The sequence below is a fragment of the Gekko japonicus genome, unplaced genomic scaffold (assembly GCF_001447785.1).
Source record: "Gekko japonicus isolate JY-2015 unplaced genomic scaffold, Gekko_japonicus_V1.1 scaffold339, whole genome shotgun sequence".
Classification (NCBI taxonomy): domain Eukaryota; kingdom Metazoa; phylum Chordata; class Lepidosauria; order Squamata; family Gekkonidae; genus Gekko; species Gekko japonicus.
Genome location: NW_015169182.1, coordinates 944,711 through 964,067, shown reverse-complemented (window position 1 = coordinate 964,067; position 19,357 = coordinate 944,711). Strand labels below are relative to the sequence as shown.

The following is a 19,357-nucleotide window of genomic DNA, read 5'->3' as shown; positions in this document are numbered from 1 at the left end:
CTATATCTTTGTGACAGAAAGTTATTCCAGCAAGGGGAGGTGCACCTCTTCTGGGACAAAATACACTGGGCACATCTTTTCCATTGTGTTGTCTTTTAGGTTCCGTGTCATCATGAATACACTTATAAACATTGTACCTACAATGCTGACCTTTGGTGGCTTGGCTTTGGTGAGCAACTTTTTATTTCTGTTCTTCCTAAACTACAGGTGCTTCAGACTCCACCCTTTTTGCGACTTCAACAAATCAACTTAGTAGATGTTTGCTTTTAGGCATGTGTAAAAAGTCCACAGTTTTACATTGTGTTTAAAAAAACAAACATGCCGGCTGAATCTCCTCAGTACCATTCTTTCCTCTTCTTGAAAGACAAATCTAAAATGTTTGTTTCCCCTCAGGAGGGTCTTGCTGATGTAAAGGCATATGACTATATGAAGTCTTAACGTGGATTGCTGCATCAAGTATAATCTGCTCCACATTAGTGGCTGTTTTCCATCTCAACCAAGCAGTCTTTCTCAGCCCTGTCCAATACCCTTTTAAACGCAGATGCTAGGAATTGAGCCTCAGACTCTCTGCATGCAAAAATTTGCTCTGCCACCAAATTATATAGTCCATTGGGGGTACCCTAGAACTGTTATTTCAGATTAAGAAGCAAAGCCATGCTTTCTCATGGTGGGTAGAGATACCTTGAGAAGAAAAGGACCATACATTCATAGAAAGTTCCCACCTTAATTTCTGTGGTGTTCACACAAAGGCACTGGGAAAAGTATGAAGGACTTGGTGTGTTTCCCATAAAGTAAATATGCATTGATTCTATGCATGCAATGTGTAATTTTGGCTACTGTAGCTGAAGTGCCTTGAAGGTAGAGATACCTTGAGAAGAAAAGGACCATACATTCATAGAAAGTTCCCACCTTAATTTCTGTGGTGTTCACACAAAGACACTGGGAAAAGTGTGGAGGACTTGTTGTGCTTCCCATAAAGTAAATATGCATTGATTCTATGCATGCAATGTGTAATTTTGGCCACTGTAGCTGAAGTGCCTAGCACCCTGAATTAGGATCATGGTACGCTGCAATGGCATCCTGGATTGGTAGAAGTGGAGGGTTCTCAGTGGTTGGCTTCTTGGGACCAGTAATGTGGACTGGCCTTAATAATTCTTGACTTATCTACTGTATGTTTAATATGTAATATGCCCATGGTAAGTAGCTGTCTTTCTCTTTCCTATTAGGTGGTATATTATATCTTTGCCATTGTTGGGATGGAAATTTTCCAAGGGAAGGTCCAGTTCTTTGCTGGAAACACCAGTGCACAGCATGCCTCATACTGCGGAAACCCCTCTCTGAAAGACTCTGCATTTGCCCATTCCAAATATTGCAAGAACAATTTCAACAATATTGTGTCATCTTTCATTGTTCTAATGGAACTCACTGTTGTCAACCAGTGGCATGATATCCTTTGCAGATATACAAACGTCATTTTTTTTAAAAAAGGATTTGAGGGGGTACTAAAAGATTAGCACAACCAGGCCCATCCACCCTCAGCCCAGCCGCATGCTTTCCCAGAACAGGTGGGGCTCAGGAGTGCTGTTGGGGGAGCATGGGAGGCAGGTGATAGTCTTTGTAACCTTCAGCCAAACAGCATCTAAACATGTGCAGTGCTTGACCTTGACTTTGTACTCCTTGCCAGTGGATTTGCCCTTGTGACTCATGAGGCTGCAAAGCTGTTCTTCATCACCTTTCATATTGTTGTGGTTATTATGATTATTAAGTAAGTCCTGTGCTGATTTTTTCACTAGTTGGCATGTGTTGTTTAATGCTGTGCCTACACTTGTAGTTGCTGGCTAGGGATCCAGCCTGGAGGGGGAAGGAGAGAAGCGATGCACTTTGTTTCCCTGCCATGTCTTGGAGGGGAGGAACAGACCAGCCTCTCGCCTCCCCATTTGCAACAGGGAGAACAGAACCTGATCACTTCTGACCGCCCTAAGAACTTAAGAAGAGCCCTGCCAGATCAAACTAATGGTCCATCTAGTCTAGAATCCTGTATGACACAGTGGCCAACCAGTTCTTCTGGAGGGCCAACACCAGGGCATAGAGGCCAAGACCTTCCCCCGATGCTGCCTGCTAGCTCTGGGATTCATAGGATTAGTGCCTCTGAATGTGGAAGTGCCCCTCAGTCACCTTGGCTAGTAGCCACTGATAGACCTATCCGCCATGAATCTATCTAATCCCCATGCTTGCTGGGGGTGGGGGGACAAGAAGCCGGCAGATGAGAAGCTGATTGCTTTTATTATTTTGTCTAAAAGCCTACTGCTATGTAGACTTCCTTGAATAAATGAATGACGCTGATCACTAATGTTCTATCCCCACCCTTAGCTAAGAGAACAGAAACCATTAGCATCTTTTCTCCCCACCCCAAACATTTCATGTTCCTGCAAGACAGGGACTTGGGGAGACTGATCAGCTGGGAACCAGCTTTTCTCCCCCACGAGCTTCTCCCTATGTCCCTGAAAGGCCTGGGAAACAGGCACAAACAGCCAATCAGAAACCTAGCTCCCTGCAAGCTACCGGTTAACCAAACTGGTGGCTGCTTGAGCATCCTAAACATGCTTGGAATTATAGCATAATGCAAACATATGGCCATCAGTATTCTGGTTTTTCCCTCCTGATCTGAGGCTTTATTTTGTAATATGTGAATGATATGAACTGTGCAGGCCAGGAAATCTTTCATGCATTAACTGTGGGAATGGAGAGGGGAAGAAGAATGGGAGGATGTTAAATACAATGCAGTGTACAACATCTTGACTTGATTTTTTAGCATCTTTGTAGCATTTATTCTGGAAGCTTTTTTTGTGGAATATTCCCTTGAAAAGAGCGAAGTAGAAACTGCCATCGAAAAGAAAATTCAAGAACTTGGTGTAGGGATCCAGGAGTAAGTAAATGTCTCTCTGCTCCCAATGCTACTGGTGGTTGAGGAATAACCTCTGGTTGTATCTAGTTCCAGCTGTGAAATCAGCTGGTAACTAGCCACTCCTAGGTTAACTTTGCTATGTATGAGTCTGTACTGCGGTTCCTGTCCTCTTTCCACATCTAACCCATTTTTACAAGCTACGGTCCTTAATAACTATGGCTTACATCTGAATAAGACCAATAAGTGCATGCACACTTCTTCAGATACAATGAAATGGAAGTTACCAGTCCATAAATGGAGGGTGAGCAGCAAATTAGCATACAACATAATGAAGATGTTTAACAGATGCAAGGGTCAAACAGGAATAACAAGCTTAGTTTATATGGCTACCATTTGTTTGGGTTTAATTCTGGGGGAAAACATAGTGAAGGAAATCAATATATCAAAATTGGAGATTGATGAGCAGATGTACCCTTTTTAATTGTGGAATGCTGAGAGTAATTAACTGAGACCCTGCCATTACATTCCAGCCATCTCCTCTCAAGTGTGGAGGTGACCTTACAGCATCCTCTTTGAAGATGTGTAGAGTATCCCCTCTCTCCCCAGACCAGAGAAATATATTCCAGTCTACCATTCCAATCTACTATTCCAAATAAGAAATAAAGAGGATTAGTGAGAATACAGATGTAAGGACTGAATGAGATTAGCATATGTAGAGAGATAAGAAATCAATATCCCTGTTAAGTCCTTGGGGTTCCATTGTTCTGAATGTTGTAATAACTTGCAACTCAGCAATTTCCCTTTGTAGTCTGTTCCTGAAGTTCCTTTGCAATAAAATAGCTACTTTGAGGTCAGCCATTGAATGTCCTGGAAGCCTGAAGTGTTCTCCTATGGGTTTCTCAGTCTTGTGATTCTTGATGTCAGATTTGTGTCCATTTATCCTTTGGTGTACGATTTGCCCTATGTAGGCCCCAGTCACACGGACCGGATATCGCGGGGGGGAGGCGTGGCTGTTTGCCTCGGGGCAAAATAACGCGCGGTTGCGCGATCCGAGGTCCCGTGGGTAAGGGGGAGGTGCCGATCACAGGACAATCCTGCAGCGCGGCAAACGGGTTTGTTTTTTTCTGTACACCAAAGTATGCGCATGCTCCGTTGGGTGCTTGTGCGCCTCAATGGAGACTTGGGGGGGGAACCTTTTTGCAAGGGGACATGGGCGGGTGCCGGATGCCACCGGAAACACGATCAGATGCCCGCCCTTGCCCCGCGGTTACCGGAAACTAGTACCTCGGAGGTACTAGTTTTTTACCCCGCATCTTTGGCAGGAAGCCTCGGGTGAAGCCACGGGAGCTCTACGCTTCCCAGATGTGGTGGTAAGATCGTGCCCGGAAAATCTGCCTATCTTCCGTATCTCTAGTGTGGCTAATGTTCCGTGTGACCGCAGCCGTAGAGAACCAAAGGGCATTTGATGGCATATACAGAGTTAGAAGATGAGCAAGTGTATGGGCGTGAGATGTTGCAGTTGATGTTGTTAGGTCCAGTGATTGTGTTGTCTGGCTACATGTGGCAGCAAAGTTGGCACCTGGGTTTATTGCAAGCTCTGTTACCAGTGTCCATGTTATATTGTTGTGGGTGAGTTAAAACTGGGGGGGCTGTCTGTGTGCATTTTCTGATCTAGGTGCAGTTTCTGTGGTATTGAAAGGACTGGCAGGTTTGTTTCAAAGCACAAGCAGCTGTTTGGTGTACCATGACATGGGGTGGGAAGAGCAATTTTGGTCCTTGGCTTCCTTTGCCATCCCTTCCCAACTGTTATCTCTTTTTTCTGCCTGGCTGTGATTGGTGGGGTTCATACGTCTTCAGCAAGGGTCACCCCACTCCTAACAATCAGAATGGGGAGGAACTTTCTGAAGAGATTGGTTGCCCCTCCAGGCGTGGCTGTATCGACAGGCTTTTGTATGAACTTTATGGGCCTTATAAGTAAAAGAATCCTAGAATTATTCTGCAAAACCACTATAACGTTGCAGAATTATGCTGTCAGGATAGCTTAAATGTCACATGTTGGTAGAAGGATATGTGAAAATACAGCAACCCTGATTTTGCTATAGGGCAAATAATCTCCATGGGGTATCTGTGAGCTAGTTGTGGCTACCTCAAACAGGTCTTTTTAAAGTCTATGTTACTGACTTTGTTATGAGAGCGGAATGAGAATGGGGAAGTAGGTAACACCAAATGGCAAATAAATGACCTCTAGCCTTTGGGAGAAACATATCAAGAAGGCTGGTATGTCTCATGATTCCTTGATGGATGGCTTCTTTTCAGGGAAGAACTACTGGATGGCAGACTGATAGACAACATGGAAACCAGTGAAAATGACCTTGGAAGTGAAGAAGGGACAGCAACAAAGAAGAAGCCTAAAGGGCTGATGTTCAAAATTGCTTCAAAAAGTGAGTGTAGGATGTCAAGAAGCCCTTTTTGGAATCTTTCCCATTCTGTAATTTTTAAAGAGAATATATCAAATGGAACTACTTCCAAGTTACAGATAAGCCAACATCTGGTGACCATCTTTGATACAATGTCTGGATTTTTAAAAAACGCAAGTGTCACAGTAAACCAATGGAGCTTTACATCTCGCCATTTTCACATTTTATACCCCACATTTCTCCTTAGTGGGGGACCAGACCAACATGGCTTATCTTTCTCCCCTCTATTTCAATTCTGTGAGCAAGGTTAAGAAGAGAGAGAGAGAAAGTATCAACCTTCCCCTTGCAGAGTGGGGATTCAAAACTGGGTCCTCCAGATTCTAGTCTGAAACTCTAACCACACTTAGAGCTATGTTTTCAATGGCTCTGTCTCCTGTTTTAACTACTAAAATAGGTGTAAGTCATTCTCCTTTCCCCCAGAATGGAAGAACAGCAACAAAAAAAAGTAGAATAGACTCACTGAAAGAGGACATAGAGCAGCTCAGGTCTGCATCTTGTGTCTCCTTTCCCACCCACGCTGTTTTGCACTGCAGGCCCTGTTGTGTCTTAACACACTTGCAGTACTGCTGTGGGCATCAACATTTGAGTTAGTACACTTTAAGGTACCACGTCACATAATAATCATTTAGTTATTTATAGTTCACCTTTCTCACTGAGATTCAAGGCGGATTACAAGTACAGTCAGTGCAATGGGATATCCAGTGAATGGTACAATAGGGTTTGAACTACAGAAATCTCGAACGTAGCTGAAACAGATCATACACACACATATATGAAGCTGCCTTATACTCTGTCAGACCCTTGGTCCATCAAGGTCAGTACTATCTACTCAGTCTGGCAATGGATCTCCAGGATCTCAGGTAGAGGTCTTCTACATAATCTACTACTTCATCCTTTTGACTGATTCAGCTCTGATTCTGTGACTAGAGATACCAGGGATTGAACCTGGGATCTTCTCCATGGTTGGACTAGATGACCCTGGAGGTCCCTTCCACCTCTACGATTCTATGACTAGAGATACCAGGGAGTGAACCTGGCATCTTCTGCATGTCAAGCAAATGCTCTACCACTGAGGCCCAGCCCCATGAGCTTATAGATGTGATACGTTAAGTGGTCCAGAAACTACATAGCCTAGAGCATACTTACAGTGATAAGTAGCAATACAGAGGTGTAGGTTAGTCATTACATTTACCAATACAACTTTCTAGCCATTTCTGACAGTGGGAGCCTTCCTGACCGCAACAGGAGAATGCACAAGTACAGGTGGTTATCAGTTTTTGCCCATTTATAGGATAGTATCTGCAGAAGGCTGTGCTGTGAGTGAAGCTGTTGTGGTGGAGCACAGGGACAGAGGAGGTCACACAGATAAGAAAGGCCAAGGCCGTGAAGAGCTTAATCTGTGATAGTCTATAAATACCTTGAACTGAGTCTGGTAATTGATGGGCAGCCAGTGAATTGACTCATAATGGAAGTGATATGCATGTTCTACCGAACTGCAGTCTCCGAATGGACTGCGGGGACACCTACATAGGGTGCATTACAGTAGCTTTGTCTCAGTGTTACCATGGCATGGCTCCAGGTCACCAGACTGGCTGAGTCAGAGGGGACCATTTTGCAGGCTAGACCGAGTTGGAAGAAAGCATTTTTTGCAGCTGCTTTAACTTGCTTCCCCAGCAGTAATGCTGAATCCAATATAACCCCAAGTCTCTTAAACTGAATCAGCAAGGGTCAGCTGAACCCCATCTAAAGTGGGAAGCGCAAGATCTTTTAAGACATCTGTCTTCCCACCTGGCCTAACTTCTGTCTTGTCTGGATTTAGCTTCAATTTATTTGCTTTCAGCCATGCAAACACAATAAAGCAGCAGCTCAGGACTTTTACTGTATCACCAGGGGATTTTACAGAGATGTAAAGCTAGATGTCATCTGCATATTGATGACATCCAGTTCCAAAGCTACGAATGATTTCTCCTAAAGGCTTTACATAGAGGTTGAATAGTATGGAGGATAAAACTAGAAGAGAAACTTCTAGACTAGAACTAGAAGAGAAAAAACTAGACTTCTCTAGGCAGGTGAATCCTGTATATTTATAGCCAGACTCTGCAGTACAGGTTAAAGGTGAATCATGATGCTATCTGCATGGTGTGTATTGTAAGAGAGGACAATGACCCTTTCAAGTAAGAGACCCCCCTATCCATTTAGTCAGCCACACAAAGAATGAGAAATTCAGGTGGTTCTTTCTTCCCCAGGATACAGGACAGTGGATGCTTTACTTCAACGCATGTTTGAAGCTGAGATATCACCAGAAGAAGAAGGTCCTTCACTGGATGAGATCTTAAACCTTTCTGCAGACGATATTTACCGGAAGAACCCTACCTTTGACAATGCTGCATAAACTAGAGAATGAAGGGAATTACCAGAAGTGGCTGGACCAGTTTTCTAGACCGTTCTGCAGCTCCCTGGCTACAAGCTTCAAAGTTACTGCAAGGCCCATCCCATCTACCACTTACAGTGAAAAGAGGTATTGCTCCCCTGGTCCATGACTTCTCCCTCCAAAGAATCAAACATTCCATAGTGGTCAGGTTTTTTTTTTTTTAAAGTATGTAAATCATGAAAAATACAATATTTTAAATAAAGGGAAGCACACTGAATGTGTCTACAATGCTTGACTATTTAGACTGTTGGCATGAAACATAGTATTAATGTCTGTACTTTGTAACCTCGTTGTCTACAACCAGCAATTTTTTGTGGAGGCATTGTGAAACAAGATGTGGGGAAAATAAAAAGCTATGTATAGACATAGATGAATGAGGTGCATATCTTTCTTCCTTGCTGGAATACACTACATTTCTGTGTAAACAGGTGTACACGAGCAGGTCTGAGTGCAACAGACTTCGTACTGTAAAAAATCATCCAACAGCTGGGAAACTACTCTGCAACATTCCAACCCAAAAGGGTGCCGGAGAGCTGCCACTGTCCTGCTGGGGAAACTTGTAGGGCCCCCCCCTCTCACATGCACCATGATGGAGCAATTTTCATTTGTGTTTATTCTTTAGTGACCTCACAGGAGGGATTAGCTGACCCCAGTCTGGTATATGGAGGGCTTCACTAACCATTCGTTGTTAGGTGGGTTCTTCACTTTTGTTATTTCCCTCCTTCTAGCTGCATCTTCACAGCAATTGCCCTGTCCTTGTTTTCCACATACCTGTTTCCTCACATCTCCCGGAAGAAACATCCGGAGGGGTAGCTACATTAATCTGTAGCAGCAAAAATAAACAATTCCATTGGTATCTTAAAGACTACAAGAAAGATCTTTTGTGAGTCAAAGCTCTTCAGAGGGTTGTTTTTATTTAAAACTAAAAGATTAACTGCATCATTTAATCTTAACCACTTTGTACAATTTGTCATATTATTCAAGCTGTAGCTTTGATTAAACCTTGTCCATTTCTTGTGAAGAGATTTTATTTCTCCGGTGAGGTCTGAGGGTATCTGAGTTTATTTATGGGAACGCTTATTTTCCACAAGCAACACTGCAAGCCTGTTACGGAGCATCTTTACTTTGTTAGCATAAGTATTCAGAAATAACTCTCTAAGTCTTGCCCGTAAAGCACCCAAAGAAGGCAGATGGTTGCAGTCTGGTACATTCAGCAAAGTGTGGAAGACGTCACTCCAAATGTCTGCATGTGGAATCCTGGATAAGGAAGCATAAAAGTAAAAAGAATCAGCTTAATTATTTCGTAATACAAAAATGCCATACCCCACTGTTAACATTTCTAGGGCAAATGGTGGTCCCCCTCAGCCAAGAAAATATATTCACTGGAGTCCCATCCCCCCAACTCTGTGGTAGTACTTCCAGGAGTAACTAGAAGGACTGCCTTCTTCTATATCAGGGGTTGCCAAACTTGCTTAATGTAAGAGCCACAAGACATGAACAAATTTTACACACATGTTTTATTGGAAAATATGCAAACCTGCATTTTATTAAAACTGCCAGAAATAAAAACAAAAGGGGTAAAAACAGATATTGATGATATTTAAAGAGACAAATACTTTCTCCAAGCTGGCGGCGGGGCGCTTTAAAAAAATGCTTTCTCTCTCTGCTCCCCCCCCCCACCTCAAGCTTACCCAGGGAGGGGAACACTGGCTAGGGAAGAGAAGACCCTTCACTTCCCTAGCTACCCTGCCAGGAGCCACACCATATGTGTGAAAGAGCTGCATGTGGCTCCCGAGCCACAGTTTGGCCACCTGTGTTCTATATGAGCCTACCTGTCCACCCCAGTCTGCTGTGGAGGGCTTGCTTTGGGTGGCCCTGCCATCAGGCTAGATGCGTGGCAACCTGAGAAAGGGCTGTCTCTGCTGTGAGACCCAAACTTTGAAACTTCCTCCCCAGGGAGATTTGTCTGTCTTCCTCTACTGTCTACTGCTAGCAGGTGAAGACTTTTGTTTGGCTTGCCTTGACCCTGTTTTTTAATGTTTATTAGAAACGTGTTGAAAAAACATAACATAACACCCCCTTAAGCAAGTGCTTCATCCCATGAATTTCCAAGTGCCTTTAAGCTCAGAGAGCAAAGCGGGGCCACCTGCAGTTCTGAGCTCCTCCCCTGTTCCTTTCTCAGCGAAGGCCCACAAATCTGCTGTTACCCCTTTAGGAGAGGAACTGAAATTACCTATTCAGTTTTTTATGCCCCAAATTGGCTGCTGTAGTCTAGTTACTTCCAGATTTCAAAGTTTTAGTTTAAATCAGGTGTTAAGACTCATGAGGATGCCAGACCTATATTCCTGGTAGCCTTACAAATAAATCCAAAGGGCATTCTAAGTTGAGATGCTCTGTACAACCCCTTCCCAACAAAACCTAACTTCATGTGAAGACATGAAAGGAAGACTTGAAAGGAAAAGCAAGACCTTCAAGCTCACTAGGCTGATCTGATCAGAAGGTGTCTCAAGAATCTCGCCTACTCTATAATAATGCCTTTTTATTTTATCATACCATTAGTACTTGGGAGCTGTGGGTGTTTTGTCACTACTTGTTGATTTTAGGCTCATGTAATTCACAGCATGGAGAATTATTTGTTGGATTTTTAAGTATCTGATTGTAATAGAAGACAAGAAAATTTAAAAAGCACTTGAAAACCAACCTCCTGAAGACACCCTCAGGCTTCCATACACCCTCCTCATTTCTAACTTTCATGTATGTGCCAGATAGTAGGCAGAACACTGTTCCAGCAATTCCAAAATAATCAGTCTGAAAAAAATAAAAGAGAAAAGGGGAGAGCTGTAGAAAAAGCTTCACAGTTTGGAGGGAGGAATGAAACATTCATTCTTCAAGTGTCATTTGGGCCTATACTCTTGCATCTTAAGTTCTTGGACAAAGCTTTTCAGTGTCAAATATTATTTGTGATCGGGCTCAACAATGAGAAGTGAACTGTAAAAGCCATATAAAGTTTTAGCACTTTGGCATGCAGCCTCTCGTGAGTGAACAGAAATAATCCCAATATGAATCATTTTCCAGAAGGTTAACATTGAGGCAGTCAGTATGTTATCACAGCCACAAAAATATTCTGCTAACGACCCAGTTTACACAAATCTATACATAGACACACTCTTTGTAACCCACATGTACAAGTACCTGGTAATTCCATGGTTTGTGCATCAACATTTCAATACACTGAAATCCAGACGTTTCACACTTCCCTGTGAATACAGTTCCATCAGGAAACAGGTTCATGTCTATACTTTGGCCAAAATCAATTATTGTCAAGCCATGAGACATGCTGTCAACATCACATGTGTCATCATCCAAAAACCTGCGTATTGAAAAGGAGGATGGTTATTACCAAAAAGCATAATGCGACAAGACAAGATTTTCTTTTAATTTTTTTTAACAATGAAATACTTGCATTTCACCAAAAATAAAGTTGTCAGGTTTGACATCACCATGAATTATTCCACACTTGTGAAGCTCTTCGACCATATGGAGAATTTTTATGGCAAAGTAGATGACCAGTGCTTGGGGCATCACTTTTTCTGGCAGTTTTTTATATATATTTATGGTGTTCTAAAAACAGAGTAGGGGAGAAATTGCTTAAACATAATGCAGCCACTGACCAAACACATTAGTATTTCTATATTCCTATCAGACACCTAATCTAAGAGTAAGCCATTCAAAACAATGGCACTTTCTGAGTAAATCTGCATGAAATTCAGCTGCAGAAGCACAATCCATTAGGAAGCTCTCTTGTACCTGGCCCGAATAAAATCCATGGAAGCTGTGCATTAACATGATGTAAATGTTATTTTGAAGCCACTTTTCCACCCAACTTAGTGTCCCAAAGTTGGCAAACAATAAAAACATTAAAACAAGAGTATATATATAAATATATACTATACAAAAAAGCACACAAACAGGAGGAATGGTAAATGAGAATCTGTGAGGGAACACCAGACAAAAGTCTTCACCCACTAGTGGAACGGAATTATAGAAGGGGACAGACAATTTGGGGGCTATGACTAAGAAGGCCCTTTCCCAGGTTGACATGCATCCAGACTCAAATGATGTGGGCGCCCAAAGCCAGCCCCTCAAAGATTACTGTAGTGGTTGGGTATGTTCATGTGGAAGTAGGCAGTCCTTTTAGACCCAGACCACAAGTTCTGGAGATCAAGCACTATGAGGAAAGGCTGAGGGATTTGGGAATGTTTAGTCTGGAGAAGAGGAGGTTGAGGGGGGACATAATTGCTCTCTTAAAGTATCTGAAGGGCTGTCACTCAGAGGAGGGCAGGGAGCTGCTCCTGTTGGCAGCAGAGGATAGGTCTCACAATAGTGGGTTTAAATTAAGGGTGGGAAGGTACTGGCTGGATATTAGGAAAAACCTTTTTACAGTAAGACTTGTGCAACAGTGGAATCAGCTGCCTAGGGAGGTGGTGAGCTCCCCCTCACTGGAAGTCTTTAAGCAGCAGCTGAACAAACAATTGCCAGGGATGCTCTAGACTGATCCTGCGTTGAGCAGGGGGTTGGACTAGATGGCCTGTATGGCCCCTTCCAACTCTGTGATTCTATGACTTACCAGCAAAGTTCCATAACCGTAAAGTTCTCCAACTAAAATACTTCCATTTTGGAAGAAGTGAGCTGAATAGAAATGGATGAAAAGATGACGCATGCTTGGCTTAAGCCTTTCTGTCAGTTGAGTTGCTATGTAGAATTCCCAGGGGCTTGCAGACTTCTGTACCTACAAAACAAAAAGTTCAGCTTTGAACTATAGTGGGCATCAGTCCTGCTGGGTTTGCACTGCCACAGTGGCACTGGTTCTGCTGGGCATTCTGAACACTGAGCCTTTGGTTCTGCTGGGTTTGCAAAAATGCCTCCCCTTCAGTTTCTACTGCAGAGATTTTTTGGTTTGATTTTGGTTCTGTTTGGCTTGGCATGTTAGCTAGTGGTTCTACTGGGATTACTGGGTTCTGCAATGGTTCTGTTGGACTTGCTGTTGGTTCTCAGTGATTGCTACTTGCAGGCATGGTTTTTTGCCCTGGAAGCAGCTTGCAGGTTTTTTCTTTCTGCTCCACAGGAAAAAATGGAGAACAGTCGGGGGCACCCTGTTCAGCAGCCCATAAAACTGGACCCCTTAGTTCAATCCACTTGAAACTTATGGCTTATCTAAAGGACAGGCATCAGCAGCTCCACAGCAATTTTGGTGTCTATATCTTAAATTTGGAAACAGAAAAAACCCAAATCCGAATACCATATTGATATTTGGAATTTGGCAAGACCAATACTTTTGGGTCCAACAGAACTGAAACTGAAAAGAAATGATTTTTTTTTTTACACTTCCTTATTCAGTATTATTCAAAGTGCTTTTTACAATGGTATTGTGTAGTTTTAGGGAAACAGTTAAAATTAGAACCAAACTCACTTACTTTCAATACCACTTTCCGATTATTTCTTGTGTTGGCCATGTCAAGGATAGAGGCTTGATAGACATGTGCAAAAGCTCCTTCTCCAAGTAAACAGTCAATGTGGAAGGATGTGGATCCTGATGCAGTTTAGGAAGAAGAGGGGGGAAAGTTATAGAATCTCTTAGAACACAGCAAAAATTATCCATTTCAGCAAGGGGCAGGTGTTAACATTCCAGCCTTTTTAACGTATTCTCAAAAGGAATTCCATGGAACACAGGTTAAATTGCTTCCAGATGTTATGCCTTGGTTCATATATTAGAAAGTGTGTGTCAGGCAGAGAGCATATGTGAGAAGTGGTAGCTAGCTACTTTTGTGTGTTTTTTTTAAATCTAATATTACTTCTGATCTACACAAGACACAGAAATGAGGTGGTGGGAAAGACTGCAGAAATTCAGACAGAGTAAGGATGGGGTAATTTCTTTTTTAATTTTCCCCATGTAAAACTCGCTGCAAGATTTTAAAAAAATTAGTACGTCACGGATAAATGGCCTCTCTGATTTACTAGCTTTCTCATTTGTATTTTTGTTTTGTTCTGTAGGAGGAACATTCCATATAGGGCAGGTGAAGCTTTTCAAGGCATAGAGGTAGACAGCCACCAGGTGATTAACATCTCATTAAACCTGTTTTAAAGGGACAAAACATTTCTCTCTGTCCTGTTAGCAACCAATGATAGATTCAGGTGGGTAGGCATGTTGGTCTGAAGCAACAGAACAAAACTCGAGTCCAGTGGCACCTTTAAGACCAACAAAGTGTTATCCAAGATATAAGCTTTCATGTGCCTGCACACTTCTTCAGATACAGTTAAATGTACTCTTAAATGTACTCTTCTTAATTGTGGAATATGGAGAGTAATTAACTGAGACCCTGTTGTTACGCTCCATCCGTCTGCTTGAGAGGAAATGGACGGAGCATAATGACACACACAGCCCTGATGATAATTTTGGTATTGTGTAATGCACGTAAATTGGTACATGCTAGGCCTTACCCCAGGCTGAGCCTGAGCCTCGCCAAATTTACTTCAGAGCAACACAGACAAAAAACTTATCCAAGCGTACAGAACGCAGACAAGACCCATGTTGGGCTTCAGCTGCTCCACCACCACCCCGCACCTGGAACACATCCAATGAACCCAAACAGATCACTTTTCAGAATTTTCACTATTTGCATCACTCACCAAAACAAACTTACCAAAACAAACTAAGCAAGCACTATGTGTGTCTCTTACCCAATCTGAGTCGAGCCTTAGGCTTCAGAACTGGAAGGTTCGCTTCCCATTCAAAAGTATTTGAGTAAGCACTTATTGGCTGAGGCACCTCAGACAGAAGCTGGCGGATTAAGCCGTCATCCCAAGGGTTTTCAATTACTTCACGCAAGAACAAATAGTCAGTCGTAGACAAGATCCAGGAAAAAGAAGCAAGATTTCACAGACATGCATTTTCAATTGTTGAAAAGTCAGGCTTAAAGAATTAGTTTGAGAATGGGCTGACAGGCAGATTCTCAGTGCATGATATGAATGGTCTGTAAGACTGGCTTCAGACTTAAAAAGCCAAAAAAAACCCAACCCTCCCCTATAGAAGAAGAAGAGATTGGATTACTTGAAGGAGTCTCAGAGCGGTTTACAATCCCTTCCCCTCCCCACAACTGACACCCTGTGAGGTTGGTGGGGCTGAGAGAGCAATTTTGAGAACTGCTCGAGAGAACAGCTCTGAGAGAACTTTTGACTGACCCAAGGTCACACCAGCAGCTGCATGTGGAGGCATGGGGAATCAAGCCCAGTTCTCCCAGATTAGAGACCGCACTCTTAACAGAATAGAATAGAGGCATGTAAAAACTCAGTCTTCAGAGTCACTGGGCATTTGGGGGCACTTGGAGACCCATTATGACTATGTATTTAGTAGACTTTAGCAGTCTACTAGACCCCCCTACTAGTGTGACATAACAGTGCTAACCAAACTCAACCCTGAAGCTCTTTGAGTGACCTTGAACAAATCAGCCTTCCTCACAATTCTGTTGAGAGGATAAACCGATGAGGGAAAGACTACATAGGTTGCCCGGTGGCTAGCAGCTTTAGCATTCAGCTCTAATCACCATTCTTCAATACAAAAATATCCAGTTCTAGCGGAGGCCTGGCATTATATTAAACAGAGATTTCCAGCATGTTTAGTTCATGAAATTTTCCTCAAGGAACAGGGTCTTGTAAGAATTGCCACTGCAAGCACCCTTGCAATTCTCTAAATGCCCACTCTCAAAGGAAGTTTGGCTAATTTATTCTCCCCATTGAATAAAAAATGCCCAGGCTCAAAAGTAATATTTGCCTGTTTAATAAAACAGTGGACACCTGCCAGCATTTAGTTTTACCTATTAGTGTTGAGTCATCCATGACTGCAGAACTAACAGCGTTGCGAAGGAGAGCAAAGGACGCACAGAGCAAAGGCTACCCTTGCTGGTTGGTTTCAAGAAAAGAATTTCAGGCGGTGGGGGGGTGGGTGTTCTTGCCTGACTCTTCTCTTTACAGGGGTCTCAGAGCTGTTCCTCCCCCTCCCCTCATGGCTCCCCCTTCTCTTTGATGTCACAGTGCTAAGTTCTTCAGCGTTTTAATGATACATTCTATGTAGTCCTACTGGAGTAATTCCTCAAAATTATTTTGCCGTCCTGATCTACATTCTTCCTACTGCAGTACTTCACCTTTGTCCCGTGTCACTTGGCAGGCGTGTACCGGAACAGAGCCGAATGGTGTGGAGACATATCGTGCCGCACGAGCAAAGTCTCTGGTATCATTAGGATTGGAAGCCAGGGTTTTGTTGAAGTGATTAGCCCACACGGTACAGTCACCTGTCAGGCACTCAGTTGGCGGACTGCCTTCCTAAAGAACACACACAAGACACACTCAAGCCATGCCCATCTTCCTGTTCAAAGCAAAAAGCTGAATTTCATGGGAGAAATTTAGACGCCTAAAAGCAAATTTGGATTTCACCAATTCTATTTTGTTTAGGCTTGCAGAAGTTATTTCTATCGGACATAGGCCATGTGCACAGTTTAGATGCAAGGCTAAGCCCTGGTTTGACAACTGGGAGCACAAATCACAAGACACAGGCAAAAAAAGGAGAGAGAGGCAAACCTCAAAAAGGTGCAAGGTTATTTTCTTTCACACAAAGCACTCTGAATTCAGTAGAAGCAAATTTTTAAGAAATGAAGTCAGTACTCTAGAAGTATAGAAGTAGAAGTATACTCTAACACAAAGATTATCAGCACCATAAATCACAAAAATGGTTTTATTTTTTAAAAAAGCAATTGGGAAGACCCTGGCCCCAACAGGAAAGGACAAACTCTTGCAACAACTGCAACAGAATGAGAATACCTGCTCTCACTCTCGTCACCCTGCCTGCAGAGAAAACCACTCAGTGAACAACAGTTACAGGTTAAGAGCAACCCCATTTTCATCGTTGTGGCTTCTGTGCAGTCCCACATGGGTTAGATTAGCAAGCTCACTGAGTGAAAGAGGTGAAGCTCTCAAAGGAAAAGACCATGGAGGACCACCTTCTCAACAGTTGTTCTGGGTGAAGGTCAATATGGGATCCTCTCCACAAGTGTCCCAACTTAAATACACGCAGGAAAGAGGCAATGAGAAACAGCACTCTTCTAGAGAGCTGTGATCCGTAAAGTGTCATTGAGCAGCCATGCACTCAAGATAGAGTGTGGTCCTGACCTAGACAGCCCAGGCAAGCCCGATCTCATCAAATCTTGGAAGCTAAGGAGGGCCGACCCCGGCAAGTATTTGGATGGGAGACCTCCAAAGAATACCAGGGCCAGGAGGCAGAGGCAGGCTACCAAAGCCATTTCTCTGAACATTCTGCATGCCCAAGGAGGAGTCACCAGTGGTCATTGTGTCTTCCAGGCCCAGGCACGCACACACACAAATGCAAAAATACAAAAAAAGAGAGAGTGTGATAGCCTCTACCAACCCACAAGGTCTGAGTGGCAGTGGTTCTTCAGGGCCTCAAACAGAGGTCCTACGCCACCTACAACCTGATCCTTCTAACTGCAGACGCTGGGGATTAAACCTGGGACCTTCTACATGCAAAGCAGGCACAGCCACTGAACCACAGCACCTCCCCTAAAGTGCAATACAAAGTCATCAAACTGTCTGGAATTAATTAATTATCTTATGGCATTGTGTGTAGTATAGCCACGAGATCCTAAGATTATGCACCACTAGGTGGCGAGCTAGACTTGTTTTTTTAAGCAAGAGATGGTTCAGAGGTGGCTTGCCGTTGCCTGCCTCTGCATCACGGCCCTGGTATTCCTTGGAGGTTGCCCTTCTAATTCCTAGCCGTGGCCAACTCTGCTTAGCTTCCGAGAACTGACGAGATTGGGCTAGCTTGGGCTCTTCCGGTCAGGGCGCTGTCCGGAATAAGTACCCTCCAGGGATGCAGCAGCATGACCCAATGAAATCCTAGCTCAGTAAGGGAACATCTGTCCAGGGCTACTGGTAGCGTTCATTGCTGCCAGTCTCTCAAAACATTGCTGTATTGACTACAATTAATTAGAAGAATGTCTCATTTACAACATCCCTGATTCACGCCTCCATTATAGAGGCCCTTGACTTACTTCTGGTTTAGCGGCACCATCTGTGAGACGTTCTCTCAAGACTTTGACTTCTGTTGGCTTTGGAGGTGGCTGGAGGACCCTAGAAGAATTTTAATTCAGAGTAGGCCTTCAGATGAGATGACTTATGAAGAGGTCTATGGGCTTGTATAGAAATTGATTCCTATAAACCCCTGCCTTCCCCCTGGAATGGGTCCCTGCTGTGTTGATTTCCTATTGAAACCAGATGGCTGACCATTTGGTCAGAGAAGCTCTATTGCCATGCCATAAACCACATACCTTCACACCTCCATGCTGGAAGCTAGGCCAGCATGCTAGAAGCGTACGCAATGAGAGTTGAGGCTTGGGGGATCACAACTGCAGGTGTGGCCTCCAAGACAACTGACCATTCAGAAGTTGTAGCCATGACAACCCTACCATTGGGCACACCCAGGTTTACTTCAATTGGCTCCTGGCCAGAGCTAATTTGAAGACTGAATTGCCCTATATCTGCTTTAAACCCTATGGGAGAGCTCTCTCTCTCTCTCTGTTCTTGTGTTCCTGTTCTCTGCGCCCTGCTTGTTGGACATGTGGTCTTTTGGAGAATAAAAGGATTGCTTTGTGCCTTAGAGCACATGGAGGGCAAGGATGGGATTCCTCTTAAAAATCCCTTGGTACCTAATTGGACTGTATACCTTGGATATTATTTGGACTGATGGACTCCTGAAGTTGGTAAATATGTATCTCTTACTGTGTATTTAAGGCAAAACTGCCTTAGGCTTATTGTTTTTCAATCTTTCATAGTTACTTGCAATGCTCTGTGCTGAATAAAAAGTTATTCTTGTTTCTAACTTGTCTTTGATGTTGTAACTGGGATTCCAAGTCTATTTCCTGTGCCTACCTGGCCACACGCTACCATTGAGCATTAAGTGTACATCTCTGGGAATGAGGTGCTAATGTGTTAAGCCCTAGATGCCAGCTGAGAGATCTGAATCTCTGCTCTGAGCTGGAGGGGATTATAGAATACTGAGAGATTCTGGTGGCTTATTGTTCTGAATCCAGAGAGGGTAGCCTACCTCTCTGGGTTGTTGTTTAATGTATTGTAAAAGTATAGGATTCCCCTCTCATTCCTGGACAGGCTTGAGGGGCAGAATCCTATACAGCACTGTCCACTTTTGTTCTCATCACTAGACCTCAGCATTCCATTAAACCCGAATGAAAGGTACTGTAAACAAAATCAGAGTCTGTAGGGGTTTGATCAATCAGCTCACAGTTACCCCAGCACTGAACACGTGTTGCACTGATATTTTAGCATACTGCCTTTTGTCATCATCCTGACATTCTGTAGGCCCAAAATAATACACTTTAGGTAGCCTAGACCTTCTTTCCCTCCCCTCAAGCCAGTATCCAAGTTTGCCAAGTGCCTTATTCCGAGTCCCTTCTTTCA

The 19,357-nt window shown here is 43.4% G+C and overlaps 2 protein-coding genes across 2 annotated transcripts in view; one reads left to right on the top strand and one right to left on the bottom strand.

Moving 5' to 3' along the window:
* The window catches only part of LOC107114595 (two pore calcium channel protein 1-like), a 47,579-nt gene extending 39,467 nt beyond the window's left edge, over positions 1 to 8,112 (top strand). The window contains exons 14-19 of the mRNA XM_015416132.1: positions 100 to 169; positions 1,227 to 1,446; positions 1,675 to 1,765; positions 2,813 to 2,926; positions 5,222 to 5,346; positions 7,629 to 8,112. Of these exons, the coding sequence (XP_015271618.1) occupies positions 100 to 169; positions 1,227 to 1,446; positions 1,675 to 1,765; positions 2,813 to 2,926; positions 5,222 to 5,346; positions 7,629 to 7,774 (766 nt within the window). The 3' untranslated portion in view covers positions 7,775 to 8,112. The remainder of the gene's footprint in view (positions 1 to 99; positions 170 to 1,226; positions 1,447 to 1,674; positions 1,766 to 2,812; positions 2,927 to 5,221; positions 5,347 to 7,628) is intronic.
* A 370-nt stretch (positions 8,113 to 8,482) lies between these two features.
* The window catches only part of BUB1 (BUB1 mitotic checkpoint serine/threonine kinase), a 36,007-nt gene continuing 25,132 nt past the window's right edge, over positions 8,483 to 19,357 (bottom strand). Inside the window, exons 15-23 of the mRNA XM_015416131.1 lie at positions 17,935 to 18,013; positions 16,012 to 16,189; positions 14,552 to 14,689; positions 13,288 to 13,403; positions 12,441 to 12,602; positions 11,277 to 11,434; positions 11,006 to 11,183; positions 10,515 to 10,621; positions 8,483 to 9,070 (exon numbers count right to left, since the gene is read on the bottom strand). Of these exons, the coding sequence (XP_015271617.1) occupies positions 8,875 to 9,070; positions 10,515 to 10,621; positions 11,006 to 11,183; positions 11,277 to 11,434; positions 12,441 to 12,602; positions 13,288 to 13,403; positions 14,552 to 14,689; positions 16,012 to 16,189; positions 17,935 to 18,013 (1,312 nt within the window). The 3' untranslated portion in view covers positions 8,483 to 8,874. The remainder of the gene's footprint in view (positions 9,071 to 10,514; positions 10,622 to 11,005; positions 11,184 to 11,276; positions 11,435 to 12,440; positions 12,603 to 13,287; positions 13,404 to 14,551; positions 14,690 to 16,011; positions 16,190 to 17,934; positions 18,014 to 19,357) is intronic.